The sequence below is a fragment of the Passer montanus genome, unplaced genomic scaffold (assembly GCF_014805655.1).
Source record: "Passer montanus isolate IOZ18808 unplaced genomic scaffold, ASM1480565v1 scaffold108, whole genome shotgun sequence".
In the NCBI taxonomy this organism is placed as follows: Eukaryota; Metazoa; Chordata; class Aves; order Passeriformes; family Passeridae; genus Passer; species Passer montanus.
In genome coordinates this window covers 22,195-48,390 of record NW_024357392.1, presented here as the reverse complement: position 1 = coordinate 48,390, position 26,196 = coordinate 22,195, and the positions used below count along the sequence as shown (strand labels likewise).

Below are 26,196 nucleotides of genomic sequence, written 5' to 3'. Positions count from 1 at the left end.
CCATCAGACTGATCCAAGTAAAAAAAAAATTGCTTAGAATTTCTTTCTTCCCTACAATGCTTTTCACTTCATTCATCAGCCCTCTGCTTCTGTACTGTCTGTGCCTTCCAGCACAACATTTCAGCAGCATCATGGCCCACTTTAGGCAAAAACAGCGTTGGAAGCACATTAAAAGTGACAGCCAGATGTGTTGATCTGTTGACGATGGACACTGAGGTCGTTATTAAGACTTTGCAGTGGAGTGTGAGTTGGACAGTGTTGGGATTAGATTACTTCTCCCATATCTGGAGGTGAAAGCCTGATGAAGTGTTGGGAGGTGTTATCAACAGAGCTGGAGGCAAGACAAAAAGTGCAAAAATGACCTATTCTTCACTTTATTTCCATTCCTGCAAGTTAGGAGTGGTGGAGTGCTTCTTAGCATAGTCTTAACTCTGTTGAAATGTACTTGTGTTAATCTAAAAGGGGTCAAAACTCAACCTACACTTATGCTGATGAACCACCAGAGTAATTCCACTGACATGCACAGACTTTATAATAAAGGTATTGCTTAATATCTACCAAAGCTGCTTCAATTTCAATGGGCTTTTTCTTAGCCATTAAAATAACTTTTAAAAAAAGTACAGTTCGTTTTAAAACATCAGGGTGGTTTTTCTTTTTTTTTTTTTTTTGGTTTTAAAAGTACAGTTGGTTTTAAAACATCTTCTAAGTTTGACTACATTTGAAACAGCTCAGTAAAAAAAAATACAGTTGTAATGAGAAAATTATTTTTTAAAAATTGCCTGCAATTATTTTTGTAACTGAAAATTGTCTATAAAGTTTTGTATAACTTTTCATAAACATTTGGGTTTAAAAAAGTAACTTTCTGAATCCTAAGGAATGGAATTTTGATGTATTGAAGCACTTCAGGAATTTAAAGGGTGTTCTTTTTTCTTTTGTGAGTGATTCATCTAGAAAAACAGTTTTATATCTACAGGTACAAAAGGCTTAAGCAAATTATGTTTTTGAAGAAATTCTGAGATATTTACATTTGTCATATCAGATCATTGATATAATTGCAAATATTAAATTACATGGCCTGTAAACTGGCAAACAGATTTTGTTTGATTCATTCTCATGTGTTGCAAGACTTCGCAATGTATAACTTCCTTTTGATATAATGCAAGGGGAACAGATGATAATTCTGGGATCTAATATTGACAGACATTAGTTATGAGTTTCTAGAGTAGCAAAAAATGGTGCTTTAAAACCTATTGTCTAGATATTCTCGTGCTTTCTGGATATTCTTTCTTGCCTAGAATTTTAGCCATTTTGCATACCTCTGATGTACAATATTCAAAAGGCTGATGTTTGAATTTCCATACTTTTGCAGCAGCATTTGTTATTTTGGCATTTGAGAGAAGAACCCACAGGGAAGCACAAGCTATGGACACAGAAGAGCTTGAACAGTGTCAGGACAAGACTGTGCCTGTTCCAGATGAAAAACAGTTGATTAGTGATTAATTCTATTTCTAACCATAACTAGGGAAAGAACCAAAGGCCCTTTCAGGGGCAGAATGTTTCTCCATGCTGTGTTCTGGACTTGGATGTCCAATTTACCTGACAGGTGTGAAAAATCCCAGGTAGTGAGGGAAAAACTCCAGTGATTAAGCTCAAAGACCTGCTCTAGTGAAGGCTGATGTTAATTTGTACTGGCACTCCCCCCACTCCAGCCCATACAATCTTATTCGCCAGTAGTGCACCATACTGGGTTTTGCTGGCTGCTCTAAGACGCGAGCATTTTTGAGACAGAAGTGAAGAAAGCACCTTCCGAGAGCAGCCAGCGAGCTGCCGGCCGCAGGCGAGGGTCGGTGCAGGCCTGTAGGTGGAGTTAAATACCAAAGAACTGGAGCAGAGCGCGGCAGTGCCGCGGAGCCAGGCGGGCGGCAGCGCGGGGCAGCCGCTCTCGGCTGTCCCACAGATTCACCGAGTGAGGAGGAGGTGTTCACACCCGGGACAGACTTATCTCCTACTGAACTAGGAAAGGCAGAGTGCTGCGAGGCACAAAAGCCCTTCTTCAGGTCGGCATCAGACGCTGAAAAATGGAAAACTAAATGCAGGCAGACCACACACTGCCGTGCGGGGAGAGGTGCTGTGCCCACGGGGTCGGGGCTCATCGCGGGTGCGAGGATCCATCCCGAGAGGGATGTGCAAGAATTACTGTTCTCTTTGTGTTAATGACAGCATAGAACAGGGACCACCCGTTCTTCCTTACTGCTTCCAGTCAAGATTGCTGATAATGGTCATTTGACCTCCCTTTCTTTAATCATATCCAGGGTACTAGCGCGGAACAAACTTTGACACCACATCCTTCTACCCTCTCCTACTTTTTTTTTCTTTTTTTTTCACTTCTTTCCTCACTTTTCCGACTTTTCCATGCTGGAAAATACACTACCAGGTTCTTTAACTCACAGAGATAAATAAACTCTGCAATTTGATGATCCTTTATGCGGCTGTGCTGGATTTACCTTGTCACTTAAATTGCTAGATTTATCTTTGGGACTTTAATTGCCGTCTATTGATTTGTGTTTACGACCGCTGCTTGTATTTAAAGAAGAGCGCACACAAAAATAAAACTTTTGCTGCCTGCGCCGCCGCGGGGAAAAGGAGCTTCCTCGATTTTGTGCGGGTTTTTTGGGATGGAGGAAAGGGGGCTTTTCGGTGGGCACGGAGGTTCCCGCGGGATGCTCCGGCACCCCGGAGATGCTCCGGGAGCCGCGCCGGGCGGTGACGGCAGAGGGCGCTGCCGGCCCGCGGGAGGCGCGGCCAGCGCCGCATCTTCCCGGGATAACGGGACCCGCAAGTTCGCTCCAGAGCCGCCTCCAAAGTAAGCGCCGCCGCCGCAGCCCGGTCCCCCGGTACGCGGGGCAGCCCGACCCGCTCCGCCCAGCCCGCCCGGCTCCCGGCTGGCTCCCCGCTCCGGGCGGGACGGTCCCGGGGGCCCCGCACCCCGCTGCTGCTGCCGCTGCTGCCGCCGCTGGGGAGCGCCGCCGCGGAGCCGCGCCAGGTGTTCCGGGTGCTGGAGGAGCAGCCGCCCGGCACTTGGGTGGGCACCATCGCCACCCGGCCCGGCTTCACCTACCGCCTGAGCGAGCACCACGAGCTCTTCGCCATCAACGCCACCTCGGGCGCCCTGCACACCCGCGCCACCATCGACCGCGAGAGCCTGGCCAGCGACGTGGTGGACCTGGTGGTGCTCTCCAGCCAGCCCACCTACCCCAGCGAGGTGCGCGTCCTGGTGCTCGACCTCAACGACAACGCGCCCGTCTTCCCCGACCCCTCCATCGTGGTGACTTTCAAGGAGGACACGGGCAGCGGGCGCCAGCTCATCCTGGACACTGCCACTGACGCCGACAGTGGCACCAATGGCGTGGACCATGGCTCCTATCGGATCGTGGCCGGCAACGAGGAGGGTCGCTTCCGCCTCAACATCACCCTCAACCCCAGCGGCGAGGGGGCTTTCCTGCACCTGGTATCCCGCGGAGGGCTGGACCGGGAGGCCACCCCCACCTACCAGCTGTTGGTGCAGGTGGAGGACAAGGGCGAGCCCCGTCGGCGAGGGTACCTTCAGGTCAACGTCACCGTGCAGGATATCAATGACAACCCGCCCATCTTCAGCCAGACGCTTTACCAGGCACGAGTGCCTGAGGATGCACCCGTCGGGGCCAGCGTTCTCCAGGTCACCGCCGCTGATGCTGATGAGGGCACCAACGCTGACATCCGCTACCGCCTGGAAGGAGGCGATGGCAGCGGTGCTGGGGACGGGGCTGGCAGCCTCCCCTTTGAGGTGGACCCCGAGAGCGGGGTGATCCGCATCCGTGAGCGCTTGGACTACGAGATGCGGCAGCAGTACTCGCTGACGGTCCACGCCATGGACCGCGGGGTGCCAGCGCTGAGCGGCCGGGCCGAGGCCCTCATCCGCCTGCTTGACGTCAACGACAACGAGCCCCGGGTGAAGTTCCGCTACTTCCCGGCCACCTCCCGCTTTGCCTCTGTGGATGAGAACGCGGCCCCCGGCACAGTGGTGGCCCTGCTGACGGTGAGCGATGCTGACTCTCCGGCGGCCAACGGGAACATCTCTGTGTCCATCCTGGCGGGAAACGAGCAGCGGCACTTTGAGGTGCACAGCAGTAAGGTACCCAACCTCAGCCTCATCAAGGTGGCGGCCGCGCTGGACCGGGAGCGCATCCCGGCCTATAACCTCACCGTGGCAGTGGCGGATAACTACGGGGCCCCACCGCCACCTCCAGGCTCCCCCGCTACCGTCTTTTCCCCCGACGGAGCGGTGGCAGCTCCCGTGAGCCGCTCCTCGGTGGCCAGCCTGGTGATCTTTGTGAACGACATCAATGACCACCCGCCTGTCTTCGGGCAGTCGGTGTACGGGGTGAACATCAGCGAGGACGTGCCCCCGGGCAGTTACGTGCGGGGCCTCAGTGCCACGGACCGTGACTCCGGCCTCAACGCCAACCTCAAGTACAGCATTGTCTCGGGCAACGAGCTGGGCTGGTTCTGCATCAGCGAGCACAGCGGGCTGGTCACCACGGCTGTCCCCGAGGGTGGCAGTGCTGCAGGTACACCCAGCTCTAGCAGGCTGGACCGGGAGACTGCTTCTCAGGTGGTGCTCAACGTCAGTGCCCGCGACCAGGGGGTGCAGCCCAAATTCTCCTACGCGCAGCTGGTGGTGACCATCCTGGATGTCAATGACAACAAGCCTCGCTTCAGTCAGCCTGAGGGTTACCAGGTGTCCTTGGCTGAAAACTCCCCATCAGGAACTGAGCTGCTTGTCCTAAGTGCCACTGATGGGGACCTGGGGGACAATGGGACTGTCCGCTTCTCCCTGCAGGAAGCCGAGCCAGCGCTGGTAGCAGTTGGACCCTCCTCTGTGACCCCTCGCCAGATGTTTCGCTTGGACCCGGTTTCGGGCAAGCTCAGCACCATCTCGCAGCTGGACCGGGAGGAGCAGTCTCACTTCTCCTTGCAGGTCCTGGCCACTGATTTGGGCTCTCCTCCCCTTTCTTCGGTGGCCCGAGTTAACGTGAGCATCCTGGATGTGAATGACAATAGCCCTGTGTTTTACCCCATTCAGTATTTTGCCCATATCCAAGAGAATGAGCCAGCCGGCACCTATGTGACCACCGTGTCTGCCACAGACCCCGATCTGGGACCCAATGGGACAGTCAAGTACAGCATCTCAGCTGGAGATACCTCCAGGTTTCAGGTCCATGGGCAGACAGGGGTCATCACAACAAAAATAGCCCTGGACAGGGAGGAGAAAACTGCTTACCAGCTGCAGATTGTGGCCACTGATGGTGGCCATCTTCAGTCGCAGAACCAAGCCATTGTCACCATCACTGTCTTGGACACACAGGACAACCCCCCTGTTTTCAGCCAGGGCACGTACAGTTTTGTTGTCTTTGAAAACGTTGCCCTGGGTTACCACGTAGGTACTGTTTTTGCTTCCACCATGGACCTCAACACCAACATCAGTTACCTCATTACGACGGGTGACCAGAGGGGCGTGTTTGCCATCAACAGGGTGACGGGGCAGATCACCACAGCCAGTATTATTGACAGGGAGGAGCAAGCATTTTACCAGCTGAAGGTGGTTGCTAGGGGTGGGACAATTACTGGCGATGCTGTGGTCAATATAACTGTCAAAGATTTAAATGACAATTCCCCACACTTTGTTCAAGTGGTGGAAAGTGTAAATGTTGTTGAGAACTGGAAAGCTGGGCATACCATATTCCAGGCCAAAGCTCTTGATCCTGATGAAGGTGTTAATGGCATGGTCCTTTACAGCCTTAAGCAAAACCCAAAGGGCTTGTTCGCAATCAATGAACGAACTGGCGCTATAAGCTTAACGGGGCCGCTTGACATAAATGCTGGGTCTTACCAGGTTGAAATCCTGGCCTCGGATATGGGGGTGCCTCAGCTGTCCTCCACCTTTATCCTGACTGTCTCTGTCCACGATGTAAATGACAACCCGCCTGTGTTTGACCAGCTTTCCTATGAAATTACTATTTTGGAGTCAGAGCCTGTGAATACCAGGTTCTTTAAGGTACAGGCTTCTGACAAAGACTCGGGAGTGAACGGTGAAATAGCTTACAGTATAATTGAAGGAAATGCTGGGGATGCCTTTGGCATATTCCCAGATGGCCAGCTGTATATAAAAAGTGAACTGGACCGTGAGCTTCAGGAAAGATATGTTTTACTGGTCGTTGCCTCTGACAGAGCCGTAGAACCACTCAATGCTACTGTGAACGTTACGGTGATTCTGGAGGATGTAAATGATAACAGGCCCCTGTTCAACAGTACCAACTATGTGTTTTATTTTGAAGAGGAACAGAGAGGTGGGTCCTATGTGGGTAAAATAAATGCTGTAGATAAAGACTTTGGGCCGAATGGTGAGGTCAGGTATTCATTTGAGCATATGCAGCCAGATTTTGAGCTGAACACGGTAACTGGGGAAATCAGAAGCACTCATCAGTTTGACAGAGAAGCTCTCATGAGACAGAGGGGAGCTGCAGTATTTAGCCTTACAGTAATAGCCACGGATCAGGGGTTGCCAAAGCCTCTGAAAGATCAGGCAACTGTACAGATCTACATGAAAGACATCAATGATAACGCCCCCAAATTTTTGAAAGACATTTATCAAGCTACTATATCAGAATTGGCAGCAAATCTGACACAGGTGCTGCGAGTTTCTGCCTCAGATGTTGATGAAGGGGTTAATGGGTTGATTCAGTATTCTGTAATCAAGGGAAATGAAGAAAATCAGTTTGTAATAGACAGCAGCACAGGCCAAGTGACCTTAGTAGGCAGACTAGATTATGAGGCTACTGCGTCGTATTCCCTTGTCATCCAAGCGGTAGACTCTGGAGCCATTCCTTTAAGTTCAACTTGCATGTTGAGCATTGATGTGTTGGATGAAAATGATAACAGCCCTTCCTTCCCTAAATCAACCTTGTTAGTGGATGTCTTAGAAAATATGAGGGTTGGTGAACTTGTGTCATCTGTCACTGCCACTGATTCTGATTCAGGTGACAACGCTGACCTCCACTACAGCATTACAGGGACAAACAATCATGGGACCTTTAGCATCAGTCCCAACACTGGGAGTATTTTTCTTGCCAAGAAACTGGACTTTGAGACACAATCTCTATATAAGCTAAATATAACGGCAAAAGACCAGGGAAGGCCCCCGCGATCCTCTACCATGTCAGTGGTCATACACGTTAGGGATTTCAACGATAACCCTCCTCATTTTCCTCCGGGAGACATCTTTAAATCAATTGTTGAGAACGTTCCTGTGGGTAGCTCTGTCATTTCCGTGACTGCTCACGATCCAGACGCGGATATTAATGGGCAGCTAACGTATGCCATCATCCAGCAGATGCCAAGGGGGAATCACTTCCGTATCGATGAGGTGAGAGGGACAATATTTACCAATGCTGAAATCGATCGGGAGTTTGCCAATCTCTTTGAGTTGACAGTCAAAGCCACCGATCAGGCCGTTCCTGTGGAGTCCAGGCGCTTTGCCCTCAAGAACGTGACCATTCTGGTGACGGATCAAAATGACAATGTGCCCGTGTTCGTATCGCAGAACGCCCTCGCAGCTGACCCCTCGGTTGTGATCGGCTCCATCCTGACCACCATCGTTGCTGCAGATCCTGACGAGGGTGCCAATGGCGAGGTGGAGTATGAAATAGTCAATGGTGACACCGAAACCTTCATCGTGGATCGCTACAGCGGAGACTTGAGAGTAGCCTCAGCGCTGGTGCCTTCTCAGCTCATCTACAATCTCATAGTTTCTGCCACTGACCTGGGCCCCGAAAGGAGAAAATCCACCACCGAGATGACTATAATTCTGCAAGGGGTTGACGGACCTGTTTTCACTCAGCCGAAGTACATCACCATCCTGAAGGAGGGCGAGCCCATTGGGACAAACGTGATATCCCTGGAAGCGGCCAGCCCGCGGGGCTCCGAGGCACAGGTGGAATATTACATCGTGTCTGTCCGGTGCGAGGACAGGAGCCTCGGGCGCCTCTTCACCATCGGGCGCCGCACCGGGGTCATCCAGACTGCTGCCATTCTGGACAGGGAGCAAGGAGCACGGCTCTACCTGGTGGATGTTTATGCCATTGAGAAGTCTTCTGTTTTGCCCCGCACGCAACGAGCAGAGGTAAAGGTTTATTCAGTAATTATTTGTCTTGTTAACACTGTGTAATTCCAGGATTATGGCTGATTTTTCACTGAAGTTGTGGTGTCGGTGTTGAACATGAGCGTTGGCTCTGAACAGCTCGTGTCATGGAAGTTCTTGTCATCCCTGCCTGGCTAAGTCCCTGGGGTGATAGGTCTCCTCACACACCTCCAATTTTGGTTACTTTTCTACATAGCTGACTGATGAGTATGAAAGTGGTTTTGTTTTTATTCCTGGATGTGACAGGTGGTAAAAGTGTAACATTTTAGTTGGAAACTTCCCTTATCACAAAGCCATTTGCTTTGACTGAAGGGTCTTTAAAGGTTTTCTGCTTGACTAACTTGAAAAGCACTGGGTGGAAACCAGGTTTGCAGCATCATCTGTGAAGTGTAAGTGTTTTATTTGCTCTGTCTTCAGTCACAGAGCTGGTCATTCACACCGTTCCTCCTGTCTTGTGTGGTAATACTGAGAAGCCAGGTGTGAGAATGAGTCTTGTGCTTGCTTTAAGTTGCAGCATCTCCTGCAGCTGCCTTCTGCACTTCTTCACCTTTGACTTGCCATTCTTGGAAATTTGGGGCTGGCACTGCTGAGTGGGCCAGCCAGGAGAGGGTGGTGGTAGTGTGTAGTGGTTTGACCATTTGCAGTACCCCTCAGTACTGCACAGCCATACAGATCCCCCAGCCATGCTTCCTCCTGGGAATTAAGTGTTAGTTTTGATGCTGTAGTGGTTTTCAGGTTTGGGGTTTTTTTTGTTTGATCTTACCAAAAGTGGTATTTCCAATTCTTATTTGACAGCTCTGGATGTTTTTTCTCTTCATGGCTGCTTTTGCTGGTTCTTCTGCAGGTTAAGTATGACCTGTGTGCAATGTTGCTGTCCTATACTGGCAGTGACAGATCCTCTCTGAAATGATTGCCAGGGAATTTGAGCACTGTTCCATCTCAGATGTGATCCCATCCTGCTGTGTGTGCAGTGTGCTGCTGATGGTCGTGTTTTGACCAACAGGAGAGTATTGGAAAAGGACCTGTTTTAGCAGTGCTGCTGGTTTAAGTAATTAATGCTATTTTTATGAGAATACTCCTGTTGTGCAGGGCTTTGTACCCCTGCTAACAATTTGTAAAAGATACACCTTTATAATTTTTTCCTTACTATTGTGTCACGTTTTGTCTTGATGGACAGTTGTTTCTAGGGTCAGGCCTTTGCCGGTGGGCATTTGGATCACAACCCTTCAGGTCTCAGTTTGAGCAGAGTTTCTTGACTTGGGAAGGACTCAATCCTATGGCTGCAATATTCTTACACGTTGTAAAAGCATTTGACATGAGTATTTGCTGAGCAGGGAAGAGAGCAACCATTGGAACTTCAAACAACTTTTACATTGTTCAATGTAAACCGCTTCTGAAATCACAAGCAAATGTTTTATTCTGTAAAGAACACTGAGAGGCATAATTGGGAGTTAGAATTTCCTATTACTGGTTGTATCTTTATAGCCTCTAAAATGTGCCTTCTCCCAAATGTAATTAGCTTACTGTACTTCTTTATAAATGCATTATAAATTATAATCAGCTTTCAACTTTCAAAAACATAACCATATGCAGTCTTCCTCTTAAGTGATGGAATTTCTCTGGAAGGCTTTTGCTGTCCAGCACAAGAACTGCTACAGTGACATTCTGGGTTCAAGCTGACTGTCAGTGGGTACTGAATAAGCAGCACAGCTTTTTTTTTTTTCACATATTTATATATTTTTTCTATTTGGTTTTGTTTGTTTGTTTTGGTTTGGATTTTTTTTTTTTTGCAGGGAAGGAATGTGAATATTGTGGTTTTTTTTCTTCTCTTATGAGGAGTGTGTTGGGTTTTGTGTCTCGGTATGGTTAAAGAAGAGGGAAAAACAGTAATAGGATAGTCTTAACAATGTCTGCGTGATTACTCTTCATTGCCTGCTCTGCCCTGGTGCCAGAAATCATCTTAATTGCACCGTGGCATGTGAGTGAACCACTGAGCATGGGGAGCTGCCCGGTGCTAGACGTGCTGTCTGAGATTGGCAAGAGAGCAGCGGGAGTAAGGATGTTAATAGATCTTTTGTCTAATACAGACTGCAGCACTGGGTTTGGGTGACAGATACCTGGTGTGAAATAGAGATATTTACAGTTTTGAAACAGTGGCCCAGCTTTGTCTTGCCAGCAGGCAGTATAAAAGAAGAGCAGGCTTGTGTGAAACCACTTGCTCTAGGAGTGAATTAATCCTTGTGCTGGGAAGTGGTGTGATTTCCCACCCCATCCCCCTCAATTCTGTCACTAATTTATTTCTAAAATAATATCAAATATATGGAAAAGATCCACCTAGTGCCCTAACTGAGGAAGGAAGTATCTTTTCAATATTTCTCATCCATCCCTGGGGTTTGCCCTGTGGAATCAGACTCAAGACCCAGTGACTGTACAGCTCCCAGGGCTGTATGTCGGTGCTTTGTGAACAGTGTCCAAGGGCAGAACTTTTCAGTGGCAGGACTGTGGGGAATCCTTGCTGAACCCAGAGCAGCTGACATGCCTTGAAACTGAAGGGTTCTGTTATTTTCAGTAAAGTAACAACAAAAGTTTAGGAAACAAAATGTTTGTTTGCAATTTGTGGTTTATTTTTCAATCACTAGCCTTTTATCTTGTGTATGTTTCTGTGTATGTTGTTACTATATGGAAAGAAAAGTGGTGGTGGTGGGATGTGTGTCAGGAAAATGCAAGTAGTGAGGTTAAGCTTTCTTCAAATACTAAATATTTGAGATTCTAAAGAAAACTTAAGTGCTTCTTCCAGTGTATTTTACAGCTATATGGTAATTTTGGATAGTAGTTGTTGAATCTGAAAGCTTGTTTTTTAATTTTATTTTTTATCCTATTTATAATCTACAGTGACAGACCAGATGATTTGACATTGTGTGAATGTGTTTGGTGATCAGTCTCAGCTTTTCCCCCTGTTGTATTAATCATTAGGCTAATACAATCATCACTGTTGATCTCATGTAAAAAAGAGTAATGTAGGTGTCCTAAAGGGGTCCCTTCAGTTTGCCATTCTTTGCCTTTTTTAATGTTTCTGCTGGGGAAAAAACCCCTCAGCAACTGCTAAACTCCTTTCTCTTGGCTCTCCAACATAAATCCTCTTTTAACCTTTTAGGCAGGGCTGAGGGTTTCACCACCATGATTTTATATTTAATATAGAATGACTAATGCCTGCTGGCATCACTTGCACACCTCATGACTCCCTTCAGCCCTGCCTCCCCGGACAAGGACTGCATGCTGCGGGATATTTTGGGTGGCCTTGTGTTGTACCCTACTTTGTGTCTGGCAGCAATAATACCTCATCTTCTGTGCTGTGTAGCCAAGGATTAAGAGGAATTAGACAGGAGCTCCAGTTTGTGTGTTTAACCCTTCAGGGGGTGGCTTCCTTGAAGGGAGTTGTGGCCCTATGTATGTAATTTATAGCGGTTTATGTATCATCTATGCCAGCTGAGAGAGGGTAACACTTTGGGAGGTGAGCTCCTTGTTCAGTTCAACATCTTTCATATACTTTAAATAGGATCATAGCTCCCAAGGAAGGGAGGAGAAGGGTGTAAATGAGGAAGGTATATAAGCCTCAAATGAAAGATTTTGTGGTGGTATTGATTTGAAAATGGAAATACATGGAGAGGCAGATCAATGGTCCTGTTAGTGCTTTTTACCTGGGAATATTAATGTCCTCTCAAAAGAGGGGGATTGTCTTCATTTGCAGGGTGAAATGGGACTCTGGGTTTTCTTCTGCACTGCATTTGTAGCTTCGTCTTGGGAGTGCTTCATGACTGCTGTGGGCACACAGTTTGTGGTGACTGGGAGTGGGACAGCTGAGCCTCAACCCCAATGGGCACAGCTGTGAGCAGCAGGTGAGCAGCACTGACAGCAGTGAGCCAGGGAGTGCCCAGGGCACTGACCAACCACCAAAGGAGCAGAGGGCACACAGGGGCAGGGCATCAACATCAGGGGATAAAAGGCTGGGCTGGGGGACAAGAAGGAAGATGTTGGCAGCTTTCTGAAGTGGTGTGGTGTGACTCCGTGTGGGTTGAAGCCTTCTGGAATTGTATGGTGATATTTTGTGTATTGTGGTCATCTCAGCTGAGACATATTGACATGGTTGGGAATCTTGGACTTCCAAGCTGGGCAAGTGTTTCTTCCTTATTCAGGTAAGATGTGGGGATTTCAGACAATGTTTGGTAAAGATCTGGAAATTAAGGAAGAAAGGCAGAGTGAATGGCCCTGGCCTGCTAGAAAGACAATCACAGGAGGGTTTGCCTTGACTCAGTAGGAATTGCAGCCATTGCCTAGGATTGCATGGTGTAAACAGCTGATGTGGAGCTTTTTGTCTCAGCCCAGGCTGTGTCCTGTGGCTGAGCTTGCTCTGTGTCACTCCTGCATCCCTTGGCTGGGTACTGCTTCAGGGGTGTCACTCTCCATCCCATGGAGACAGGAGGAGGTGACCTGGTGGGCCAGACACTGAAGGTGCTGCTTCTCCAGCCACCCTGGCTAATGCGAGGCTTTAAATTTAGTAAGGGAATTAGAATCCCACTTCAGAGAAGTCTTATCTGCCATGTCTCATATTTACCAGCGCAAATAAGAACAATGGGGTTCTCCTTGTATTCATGCTATTTATAAGTCAGTTCATTCTTTAATGATACATGGCACATCAATTGTTGCCTGAAAAAGGAAACTGCTTATGAAACGTTGGAGTAAACAATGAAAATCTGCTGCCTTGTCCCAGCTCCAGAGACACTTTTTTTTCTTTTTTTTTTCTTCCTAAAGCTGATATTGCTGATTCTAAGAAACGTGTAATTATTTAAGTTGCTGCTGTCATTTGCATGATCTGAAAAAGGATCTCTAAGCTGTCCTTGAACTAGAGTGGGAGATGAATGTTCCTTATGTGGAAAACTATTCAAAACCAATTTGTGTGTTTTGGTTCGAAGTTGGCCCTTTTTTCATCCTCTCTAATTTCTTTAATGAATCTGCCTTGCTACATGTTCTTAATATCTAGAATTTCTCATTTCTTTGCTATTTTAGCAGCCTTTGGGCATTTTTGCATGTGAGGTCACCTAATAATTTTTATGTTAAAAATCACTAGACTTCTAAAAACAACATTCTTTATTACGGAAAATATTATTTTTCATGCGTCTCTAGTGCAAACACTAGAAATAATAGCCAAAAAAACAGGTCAAAATTTTCATGTGCTTATTTTTGCTAAGTGTTAAATTCTTCATACAAATCTCCAAATGGTTCTTGTGTCCTATGGATGTTAGTGAGTCCTTTTCCATGTAAAATGATATCCCCAGGGCTGAGGGAGTGCAGTGTTCTTTCCATGTGTTGGGTGAGGTAAGGAGTGGCTGCCCATTTGCTCCAGGAATTGGTCACCAAGGCCCTGCTTTGCCCCAGTAAAGATACAGCTGAGGCCCCCAGTGTCTTTACTGGGGTAAGACTGTGTTGGTGGTGCTGTCTGAGACCTTTGCTGTTGTTCTTGTGCGGTTTCTGTGAGACTGCACCTCACCAAAGGATGCTCATTCCCTTTTGACTGGCAGAAGTTTCCATGTTCTGAGTCTTTCCAAGTCTGAATTGCCACATCCCACCCCTCCAGGAGCGAGGTGTCCATTTAATTTATATCAAAGCAAGCCCTTGGCATGACATAGTTCTGCTGGTACAGTTTGTTTTAACTGTGTCTAGACTAGGGAGAAGCACTGCTGTTAACTCAGCTTGGTTTCTTACTCTGTGCAAGACTTTGTGTGGAGACGAGCCCTAGCACACTCGTGTCCCAATTAAAAAAGGAATTTGTGGTGACTAAAACTGAAGTGAAACAAAGAGTTTTCCTCACGTGTTCCCCAAGTCTGGAAAAGCAATGCTAGATCAGAATGATGCATCAGTGCCATACTGATTTGTTTCAGTGAATTTATAGCCTGGCTGAGCTTTGCCAAGAATAATACCAGATACGTTAGAGAAACTGTGTCTTTCTTTTACTGCGATGTTTCTCTCTATTCTAATAAATCTTATTTTTAATTAGACCCTCAGTCTAGACTGTCAGGCAGGTTTGTTTTTACAGTGCTCTATTTTTGTTTACTTCCTCGCAGCGAAAACATTCCAAAAGGACAGTAGAACAGATGGAAACTGATAGCCATGATTGCACTGTAAAAATACATCGAGCTGCATTAGTTAATGCAAAAAAATTTCAAAGGGCCTGTTATGAAGTGGTAATTTATGTGCCAACAGCTAGGCAGAAAGTAATGGAAACAAGAGTTTGCCTCAGCATTTCATGTCTGTAGCCATCACACATGCACACTGATGGTAGGTAGGCTGTGGCTTGTGTTGATGCAGTCTTAATGAGTGACCTTGATCTTAAATAAGTGTGCAAGGGTTCTGCTGCAGTTAATGCAGCCATCCAGAGCTACAGACAGAAAGGCATTCAGCAGCTCTGAGGCTCAGACAGGTGGAAGGAGCTTTGGGGGCTCCTTTTGGAAAAGAGCATCTTGTTGCAGTTCATCACCTTCCTGTCCTCTACACTCTGTCCCAAAGATGGCATCATCCCGTAGGCAAGTCTGGGGTCCCTGCAGTGGCTGTGTGAGGATAATATGACTCCTAAGAGCCCTGTGAAGCTGATTGGATTCTCTAATAGAGCTGAAACATGAAGATAGGGTTTTTCTCACAGATGTTTAAGTGAGATGAATGGGAATAGGTTTGTGGTGTGCCATATACTGAGCCTTATAAGTAGTCCCTCTCCAACTCTCTTCTAGACCCTTTAGGTGGTCTGAAGTCTTCCTGGACTCTTCTCCAGGCTGAACAATCCAGCTCTGTCAGCCTGTCCTGACCCAAGAGGTGCTCCAGCCCTCATGTCATCTCCTCCTTATTAAATTCTGCATGAATGGCACTGATAAAACTGATGAGCTGGAGCCTTTGTGTTTTACAAGTTACTTCTGACTCCTTTCCAGGCCCTTAGTTGGATCTCTCTTTTATGGGGCGTCTTAAGAATAAGGAGCGTGACTGTCTCTGTTGCTGACAGGAACCAAGAGGGGATTTATGAGCTGGGTTAGGACAGCAGCTGGTTTTGGAGCCCTCCATCACCAGATGGAGCCTTGCAAGTCATTCCTGTGCTCCCTCCTGGAGAGCAGAGCTGGACCAGCAGCACCCATGTGCGCGTCCTGCCTTTGGGAGCAGGCTCTGCCATCCTGCCAGGGGCTTTCTGCCAGGTGTCACGTGTGGAGCTGCTCTGGGCTGGGTCATAACTCTGCTCTGATACTGCTGCTGATCCACTTCTAAGTTTATCATCTACTACTGAAGCAAAAATTAACAAAAGACAACTTTCAACTCAATTATGCTAATGAGTGTTGGTTTTGGTTAAAAATAAAGTTTTTTCCTCAAGGATTTCTTTGGAGACTGTTTGAATTTTAATGCTTCTGAAGCCTTTAAGATATTTTTTTTTTTTGTCTAAAATATAGCTGAGAATTTAAGGTTTTAAACAAGTGCTTTGTACCTAGTTGTCCTCTTTGGCAAGCATTTTTTTGGTGGCTGCAATACAATCTAGGAGAAGACTATTAGTTCTAATAACATGTGTATAATGTTTCACCTACCCAAATGTGTAGTTCTCCTTCTGGGCTATGAACAGAATTTATATCCTACTTGTACCAAATTAATTTAAGTAGCATCCAACACCAGATAGCGCTGAATTGCACAGAGCCATGCTAATTGGCTTTCAAAACAAGAATTTGATCTGCAGCATCCTGAAGCATTTGGGGAGAGAAAAAAATCCAAGTTCACATCACAGGGCATGTATGTGTATTAGGACAGAAAAAACCTCTGCTTTAAGCTGGAGGGGTATGTTTGCCATGGGCACTGTGCATGGGGAAATACATGATTCTATTTCTCTCCGAGTGTACTAGGACATAAATTGTTCCTTGGGGAGAGCTGAGCTGAGTGCTTTTCATGTCAACTCCTTTCTGCATCATTTTTGATAAATTAAGAGAATTCTCCTGAAATAGTTCAGAGGAAAAATAAATAAAATAAATAAGATGCCAGAGCTGTGTTGCACATCTGTAGTATATGTTTAAAGCTTGACTTTTCCACAGGGGTTTTCTTCTATAATATTACACTTCAGGATTCCTGGTGTTTTCCCCATTTTCATTCTTTATTCTTTTCAATACAGCATTTCTTTTTAATCTATCAAAGTGTCATGCTTCCTGAAATATTGAAGACATGTTGCTATTGTGAGGCTGTTCAGAAACAGAAGGCAAACTTGGTAGTTGGTTGTACTCTTAATCTTTTGAGACCTGCATTTCTGAGTGTATTTAAATGCCTTTTTTTTTTTTCCTGAGCATGATTCTAGTCCCTTTGCAAGTTGCCTTATAAACGTTTTTATGCCTGCTTGCTTTGAGGAAAGATCTTGAGCCTTTATGATTTCAGTGAACACATTAATGAAAATCCAGATTTTTAACCCCAGTAGGGTCATGTCAGATTGTCTGGAAACTAATTTATGGTGGTGGTGATTTTCTTACTGCTGTTTTCTTTCTTCAGCAGTGCTCTTAGCTGCTGCATTTTAGACTTTTGAGGAATTAGCCTGTTTTATTTTAGTTTTACCTATACATTTCTAAACTCCAGATGATTCCTATGGTCAGCACTGAAAGTTGTGAGGGTTTTTTGACATCTGTTTGGTTTCTGGGCCAAGCTAGCAAGTGGGGTTGCAGTTCCTCAGAAGGAGGTTAAGTGATTGTGTTGAGATCATAATTAATTACACATATGCACCAACACCTTGTTGTTTCAAGTCCTGGAATTAAAAAACTCAGAGCACTGCCTGACCCGCATCAGCAGAGAGGGGAGGAAGAGGGAGGGGACTTTTTCTTGCAGGGCAGGATGATATGGGGTAGGAGCAAGCTGCACACATGCCTGCCAAAATGCTTGGATCAGACTAAAGGAACACAGATGGCTGAGGCTGATAAAGGTGTCTCTTATTGTGTCGGTTTTATTTTTTTTTCTTTCTCCTCAGCAGTGTTTTGAGTTTGTGTGTGAGGGACGGGTGAGAGGCGGGGGAAGACAACTGCATTGTATGATGTGTTTATTTTGATACATTTTACAGCGCAGGAAAGGAGTTGTGTAAATTCAGTACTCCTCAGTAGGATGCCAAAGACTGGAGCTAAGCCCTCCTTTCAGGTTTCTGTAACAAATGAGCAATAATGGATCTTCAGGGATTTATGTCATGCTGTCCAACCTTCAGTTCTTATCTGCTAATAGAAAAATATCCATCCACTGCCTGAAGTAGCTCCTAAAATCTGGACTGAGAAGCCTTGGAAGCACATGGCTGCTTCTGCTCATAACCAGCTCTCCTCTTACATGGCCCCTTTGTGTCTCCTGGACCTCCAGGTGGTTTATCACTGTGATTATTTATTTATTGCCGTGCTTTAAGGTACCTGTGTGTAAACATTAGGTGCATGTGTGTATGTACAGAAGACACCCATGTAGAAATAAATGTCCTGACCTCCAGGAAGGAGGTGCCCAGCTCTGCCTCCAGTTTCCTTGGAGGAGGAAGCCAGGCCACCACAGGACAGGAATGTGTTAAGGAATAACAAGTCCCACAAACTCTAAATCTGGGCAAAGCCCGGTTCTTCTTAGCATTTGTTATTTATTGTTCTAGAAGTTAACTGGTCACTGCTATCTGGAAGTGTCATGCCTGAACTTTAAAGCTGCTTTCAGGAATAAATCACTGCCAGCAGACGTGGTGGCTGTTCCAAGTCTGTCAGAGCTGTTCCACCCATGAGCAACACCATCCATCAGGCAAGGCTGAGGAGAAGGCAGTAGAAGCAATGCCTTTTCCCCCTCCATCTATTTAAAGCAAAAATTATCTTTAGAGAGGCAATTTCTTTAGAGGGCCCTAAGATTCTTGTCTTGTGAATGATGGCAGTAGTGTAGCTGGAAATCTGCATGGTGTTCTTCCCAGTGAGCATGGAAGAAAAATGGTACGTGAGACTTCACACTAGGGCAAATAAATTTCATTTTGAATATATCTTTTTTTTCAATTTGCAGTCATTAAGTTAAATTATCGCAGTTGTTTTTCATGGAAACTAAGATATTAAAAGCCTAATTGCAAAGTCATACTCCTAATGGTGTAACGAAGCTTCATCCAAATTGGGGCTACTTTGGTCTGTTGTCTTCTAGATCCTCTTTTTGTCCTTCCTTGATCATCCCGCATGTATGTGTTTTTAAAACACCCATGGAAATACAATTTACAACAGTAAAGCTGCCCAAAACTGATGGAGGGATAGGGTCTTTAATTTTGAGATTTAGTGCCATAAAAATGAATGTGCTTTTCTGATGCCATGAGGTCCCATGTGTGCGAACAGTCTCTTCTAAAAACACACCATAATATTATGACTATTAATTGTGGCTACCACTCTACAAATAGAAAAATAAGTGCTTTCCAACTACATTCCCATTTCTTAAAAAAAAAAAAAAGCCTCTTTGTGCAAGTAAGAAAATGCTACTTTTCTTTCCTGTGAAAATATAACATTGTTATTACAGCTTTGGCTCTCTAATGGATGTATGAGCAAGAGAATCTAGACTATATGACAGACATTATTACTAAACAGTGGACTGGCTTTCCTTTGAGTTGTGCTAATTTTCCTTCACTGTAACTGTATTTTATTCAGTTAAATTGCTCTTAATTTACATTGGTGTAACCAAGCAGAAAACAAGGCCTCAAGTACATGAGAAGGACCTTCTATTTGTGGAAATGAAAATCTATATTGAAAGTGACACGGGGTAAACACTAAACATCTAACAAAAAGCTTGGCCCTTGCCAAGGAAATAAGGAAATCAAGACTTTCTGCAGCCTGTAGTTAGGCACTACATGGCTGGAGCTCTGTGGAAGGGAATAGAAGGCAATGGTGGTAGCACAGCACTCCAAGGAAAGGAACCGAGGATAAATTTTGCTTGATGGGGAGCAGTTTTGTGGGAGCCTGGGTGGGAAAAGTCAGGCTCCAGAATGTAATTTGTAAACAAACACACTGCTCCCTGCTCGTGTAGTTGCAAGTAACTGAGCATTAATTTAGAGGCTTTCTGTTGTGGCGTAGTTTTAAAAAGACAAAAATTGGCTGTTTTGTCTGACTTATGTAGGTACTTGATGTCCACACAGGGACCTGTGTGCCTTGCTTAAAGTAAGCCACTATATTTGGGATTTGGCTAAATTTCAGTATAGATCCCATAGTAGGTGCAGGTTTCTCTTTGTAGTGGGAATAGCAACCAGCAAATCCTTCTGGAATGCTAGAGAGCAGGTTAGTGGTGACAGGTCCACCTTTCTGAGGCTCCAAATTCACCTGCAGATGGAATGGTGTGAAATAGGCTGTGTGAAATTCAGTGCTTCATAAATACTTAATCATGTTTAGGTGGCAGTCTCCTGATAAGAAATTCAATTTACTCATAGTTGTTTTAAATTTTCATTTCAGAAAGTTGTATTGGAATGAAAGAACTGCTTTTAGTGGACTGAAATGTAACTTTCACCACCACTCCCAAATCAATTTTATTATGATTACAGCAAGTATCCGTGTGTGTATTTCTTCAGCTGTGTGTGTATTTCTTCATTTGAAAACCAGAAGGCTGGTGTTTAGAATAAAGGATTCTGAAACAGAAACACTGCATTCAATTTCCTTTGCAACTTCCAGAGACATTGATTAATTGGGACAGTCAGCATGGCTTGCTTTTAGAAAGAAAAAGCTTAATCATTAACTAAATTCTTTTTCTGTCCCCCCACTGAGCATATAAAACAGTTATAAAAGAATGTAGAAGAGGCACGGTTGGAGTTGTTGTTGTTGTGCACAATAAAAACACAGGCAAATATTTCACAATCTAGTAAATGTAGCCAGAAACATTAATTTCCATGTGATAGCTATCAAGATCTTAATATAATCATGTGTGCTCCAGGTCATTTGATGGTTTTGGGAGAGAAAAGCTGTCACTATTTGTGGATTTTAGGTTAAGTAACACCTACATTGAACGATTTAGCAACGCTTCTTTTTGTGTTTTGCTCTGCTGGAATTGCAAACCAGGGATTTGATAAATTTTTACCAATTCTAAGCCAAATGACATTGCTCTAGCTTGACATTTCTAAGTGCTTGGTGAAAAGTAGCAAGGCTTGAGATGTGCCCTTTCCAAGAGAAGATTCTTTTGTCATCTGGGGAGATGAGAACTTTGTCCTGTGAGTAAGGGAATTCTAACCTTGTCCAATGCAATTGACAATGGTTATCATATTCCACTTGTAATTCCATGTTGTTGGTTACCACCAGCAATGATTGCATTTTGCTGAAAAGTGTAATTATGTAGCTCCTGAATGAATCCTACACAATACCCAGGGTTTTGGAGAAACTGATATGTGTGGGACGCTACAATTTTTACTCCTGTTCAATAACCTCAGTTGCAATTCTCTGCTTTTAAACCAGGGGTCTCGAGAGAAGCTATTTTTGGAAAACTCTGCTCTGTTGGGGAAGAGTTGTCCTTATGTTAGCTGATAGCACTTGGTAAAATTGCTGTGATTTTCTTTCTCTGTTTCTTCTGTCTTTCTTCTCTCTCTCTTCTCTCTTTCCTTCCCCCCTAGTCATGTGAAGGAGAATAGTGTGATTCACCACAGCTTTACAAGTACAGGAGTTTATGTAATGTAGTGGCAGTCTTGAATCCATTTAACAGATGTTATGTATAGATTTAGGTGAAAGTTACACCAGGCTTTAATTTATATGTTTTGAAAGATATATCCTATGTTGAACTACTTTATAAATATGCCATTGGAGGCTTACACCGTCAATGCCCATCAGCAGCTTCCAGCTCAGTGTTCTCATCCAATAAGTCCCCTAAAAGTCATTTTCCCTCTAAGATATTAAGCTCAGCCAGTGGTAGTTTCCCAGTTGCCAGCTTGTGCACGGCTAAGCATTTGAAATTCTGTTTTATCACCACAGAGGATGGCATTAGCTCTCTTAGAGTGTGTGAAAATTGTGTCAGAAAGATTTATGGCTTCAATCCCAGCCTAACATATACTTCTGAGGGACTGTTTGTGTTACAGGCTGATAGGTTTTGTCTGGCTCCCCTGGATTTGGAAAACATTGGTGGGATGGTGACATGCTGATGGGATGGTCTGGTGGTCTCTTGTCTTGAGGATTTACTGTCCTTTGAGGAATGTAAATTCTACTCCAGGCTGGTTTGCATTAATTTTTAGTGATGACAGTGGCTCTATTTTCTGAAAATGGCCTGCACTGGACATTGGTATAAAAGCATTCAACAGGTTTGGAGTGTCTGGACAGTCTCCTGGGACTTGGTTCCTTTCTTGTGTGCCTGTTTTGGGGTGGGAAGGGATTCCTCAGCAAGGCTGACCTTGCCCTCAATGGGAAGGGCCCCCCATACTGTGTCCTTGACATAACTGGAGCCACAGAATAACCCATTTTCTTTAGGATTTTCTCTACACTGAGCCTTCATCTATTCTTGTCTGTAAAATTCTGTTCTCCGTCCTTATATCTTTTTTCACAGTTACACTTAACATTTCTTTTTAATCAAACAGAAACTCATGCTTTAAATTTTTAACAACATAACTTCTGTGTTTAGGAGCTATTCTTTTGAAGCTAGAAATGCTGCAGCGGTTGGGTTTTACCTGTGCCTTGCAACAAACCTGCCAAAAAATAAGAAAGTTTTCTAAAGATTTAGTTAGTGATGCAACAGCTGTCTCATCCTGGGAGGATAATGGATTCCAGGAATGAGTGGAATGAAGGAATGTAGGTTCCAGGACAAGCCAGGGTTGTCCACAGTCCCAGGGTCCTTGAGGATGAGCACTTGGCTGTTTGCAAAGGGATTTTCCCCAGGCATGGAGGGCTCCTGGTTGAGAGCTGTGGCAGCAGAGCAGCTAAACACCCTTGTGTTGTGTAAATGTCCTCTTGCAGGGTGTAAAGACCCTCCTGTGGGAGAAATAGGGATGCAGGTTAGGGCAAGGAAAGGGGATGTGTCACCTTCCCCAGGCAGAGATGGAGCCTCTGGTACATTTAAGTACCTTTACTGTAGAAGACAGCTACTATTCTTTTCTCTTGAAATTCTAGTCTGGTTTTCTCTGTCATTGGTGGCACCCATGGGACTTACACTCCACTGTTAATTTCCAAATGTTAATCATCTATGTGTGTGTTTGTTTGAGTAATCATTTGTATTTATTGTTTTTGTTTAGCACTCCTTCCTGCTCTGTTACTGGCAGCGGTATTTGATTTATTTCTGTGATTAATTCTTGCCACTTTGAAATCCACAGAGCCTTTAAAAAAAGAAGAAAGAAATCCTAACAATAATAGTAGCATTCAAACTCCTTTATCTTCATTTTGTTCCAGTGCAGTGGTGGATATTCCAAATTCTCCATGGTAATAGAGAAGTATTTCAGAAGCAAATATCTTGCCAGATCTTTGCATTTTCACTACAATTATTGCTAAGGAGAAAGAGTACTTTATCAGCCATAGGCTTTGTAGCGCCAGAACACGGACGTTTCAAGCTGATGCAAATGAGAATTCTCTTTTCATTGTGAGTTTACTGCTGAAGCAGTGCAAATTTTTTTAAGAACCGGGGTTCTTTTCTTAGAAAAACTTGCCTGGCATCTCCTTGGTAGGCGAGCGGTGCGGGGCATCCCCACGGTTCCTTGCAGGCGGAGCAGAAAGGTCTCCTTCCCTGGGCCGGCTCTGTTCCGCAGGGATTATGTGCTCTAGCTGTGATCCCTTTGTGTGCTGCATTCAGAGCTCCGCTGCTCGGGGCTGCGGTGCCCACGGGGCCACTGTCCTGCTGACACGCAAAGAGCAAAGGCAGAAAAAGGAGCGGAGCGTTTGGCTGCTGCAAAGACAAGTAATTAACCAAGGATTTTTATGGACTCGAACCATAGAATGGTTTGGGGACAAGGCACCCTAAAGACCATCTAGTTCAACTCCCACAGGGATGCTTTCCACTAAGACCAGGGTGTCGTTGTGTTCGCAGGTCCCAGGACAAGGGAAGAGATGAATCTGACTCCATATCTCTTAGAAGGCTGATTTATTATATTATCATATTATATTATATTTAAAAGTGCCATACTATAAAGAATAGAGAAAGGAATACATCAGCAGGCCAGGAAAAGAATGAATAATAAAAACTTGTGACAGACAGAGTCCGACACAGCTGGCTGTGGTGGGTCACCAAATAAAAACAACTCACATGAGACCGATCCAAGATGCACCCGTTGGTAAAAAACTTCCAGACCACATTCCAAGGCAATCAGATAGTTATTATTTACATCTTTTTTCTGAGACTTCTCAGGAGAAAATACTAGCAAAAGGATTTTCATAAAATATCACAGTGACACCAGGGTGCTCAGAGCCTCCCACATCCAGCAAATCAGTTCAGCATTTATTTTTTTCTTGGACATTTGCTGGTCTCAGGTAGACATCTGTAGGATGCAGGGCACCCCCGATGAAGGGGAGAGAATGATGAGGAGGCATCTGACTCCATCTTATCAGAAGGCTAAATGATTACTTTATTATGCTATATTATCTGTATTTTATTACACTATATTACAATACATCTAAACTGAATCTGCCAAGCACTCAACTCTGCACACCACTGCACTCCTCTCTCATTGTTTTTCGTTTCTCTGAGGTTCAGAGAATGTGAAACCCAGAAATATTATTGGAAGGAATTGTGCCTTGCTTTTCTCTGTGAAGAGAAATGTGGCTACAGACATCTCCCACCTTTGGTGTCACATCTGGCCTCCACTGCAAGCAGGGAAATAATTTGTTGCTCCTGGAAGTTCTGCCTGATCCTCCAGTGGCACGAATAAGGGTTTGTTCCTACACTGTAAATCTTACAAAATCAAGAGTTTGGAACTGCAGAGCTTCTCTACATTATTCAAAGGCACATTCGAGTTGCAATAACAAGTACATTGTTTTTCCTGTGATAATGTTGTGTTTTTATTGTTTCATTCCTGTAATTTAATCCCATAACTGATATTCTGCTTTGGTCTGAATTTAGAATTAGCACTTGTGTCATTAAACTGGTGTAATATGTGTTTGTTCTACTCTGAGACTTTATGGGATAAATACTACCCTTTCAGAGCAAATATTTATTTATGTATTTATTTATTTTAATCTAGTCTTTTTGTACTAAAAATAGCTCTTGTTGAGGAAGGGGTAGTAATGAATGCAGCACTGTCCTTGACCAGGCTAATTACCAGATATTTCAAACTAAGTATATTCATCAAGTAAACCCATGAAAGAAGTGATCTAATAAAAAAATTATGTTTAAAGAGCTTTCATCTCCAGTGAGATTATTTGCATGAGTCAGTTGAAAAACATTCACCTTTGTTCACTGACATTTAAGAAGTAGCTTGGAGCTACATGTTATGTTGTAGTTATTTAACACTTGTTTAACTACCAATTGCTTTGTCCGCAATACAGAGGATTAATTCTGGAGAAGTTTTATATGATAGCTAATTTGATATTTAGAGTCTTCCTTAATTGCTAGGGTAAAGGGTTACTGACAGTGAAACTTTAAAAGAATTGTTATGCCAATTAGTAGTAGTAATAAAACCGCCTCCATTCCTTTTATTAATATGGCATAATATCTTATTAAAGTTTCTGCACCCAGATTTTGCCTGCAAGGAATGTTACACCAGGGCAGACATGGAATCCATCCTCTCCAGTATAATGCAAGACAGAGTGCATGGAATTGTCTGCATTTGGATTAATGTATTAAGAGTCTACTTTTTTTTTTTTTTTATTAAACTGCTCCCTTCACCTTTGATGGGCATTCCTGCCAGGATAAGAACATACATGTTGGGTGGAAGAAGAAACTAAAAATCTGTTTCATGCATTTGTAAGAGCTGAACCTTTATAAGACCATTGCATTTGGGTCTGTGATGTATGTGTGCCCCCGTGTCAGCTAAAAAAATGTGTGTAGAGGAGAAGGAATTTTACCTCTCCTTACGGAGAGGAAAAATTTTCAATGAAAATTTCATGTTGACAGATTACTTTTTGAGACATCATTTTTTTGTGGATAAACATCTCAATCCAGATGAAGTTTGGACCAAGTGTGGAGGATCACAGGCATGGGTGGAAATGGTTATCATCATTATGTCATCACCTTTGAAGTATTTTTATGGCTGGCACTGGAGTTTGTGTTGCTGCTGTGCCCCAAAAAAGACGGTGTATCTTCCTAAGGGTAACGTTTGGATAACTGTGGAATGTTCCTTATGATGTGCTCCTCACAGCTGTGTGCCATAGCCCAGGAGACTTAGCAGGGAAGCAGAGAAAGGCCACTGCAGGGAGGGATGAACTCGTGGTGCAGGTCCACAAGGCTGGGCTTGAGTCCCAGCGCGGGCTCTGTCACGCTAAGGGGATTACTCGGTCTGCGCCGCGACAGCTCGCCCAAAATGTGTCGGAAGTGTTGGTCGCCTGTTAGCTCAGGTTAGTGAGCTTTACGTGTTTGTGTTTGGCAGGTTTGGAGTAGGTGCTGCCAGTTTTTTCCCCTCTGGTTTGAGAGGTAAGTCACCTAGCAGCACACCCTGTAGGGAAGTGATCTATGAAACTTGAAACCCCTGCGTCTGCCCTGTTTGCTGGGACCTGCTCCCTAAAATCGGAGAGCCCCAGTGTCTGCTGCCCGTGGTCGTGTCTAAAGGAAGCTTTCCATCCATTTGACTTTGAAATACTATTTTTAATTAAAGGATTACTAAAGACTCAGTTAAGTATTGTGCTGATTTGCTGCTCAGTGTAGCTAAAGAGCCCACATAACAAGCATATAATCTCAGTACTGAAAGAGAAGCGTCTGTGTGGGTAGTGTTTGTACTGCACTGTTTTGAAGCATAATGAAGACACTAGAATAAGCAAACTGAATTGTGACTGCCTTCTAGATGGTCTTACTCAGTTCTGAAAGCTCCCTGCTTGGCTCTGAAGCATAAT

The 26,196-nt window shown here is 44.6% G+C and overlaps 1 protein-coding gene across 1 annotated transcript; it reads left to right on the top strand.

Annotated features, from left to right (window-relative positions):
• Window positions 1–2,720: 2,720 nt before the first annotated feature.
• FAT4 (FAT atypical cadherin 4) lies at window positions 2,721–23,922 on the top strand. The gene is made up of 3 exons (XM_039722395.1): window positions 2,721–2,763; window positions 2,853–8,218; window positions 23,906–23,922. The coding sequence occupies exons 1-3, from the start codon at window positions 2,721–2,723 to the stop codon at window positions 23,912–23,914; spliced, it is 5,418 nt and encodes a 1,805-aa protein (XP_039578329.1). The 3' UTR covers window positions 23,915–23,922.
• Window positions 23,923–26,196: the final 2,274 nt, after the last annotated feature.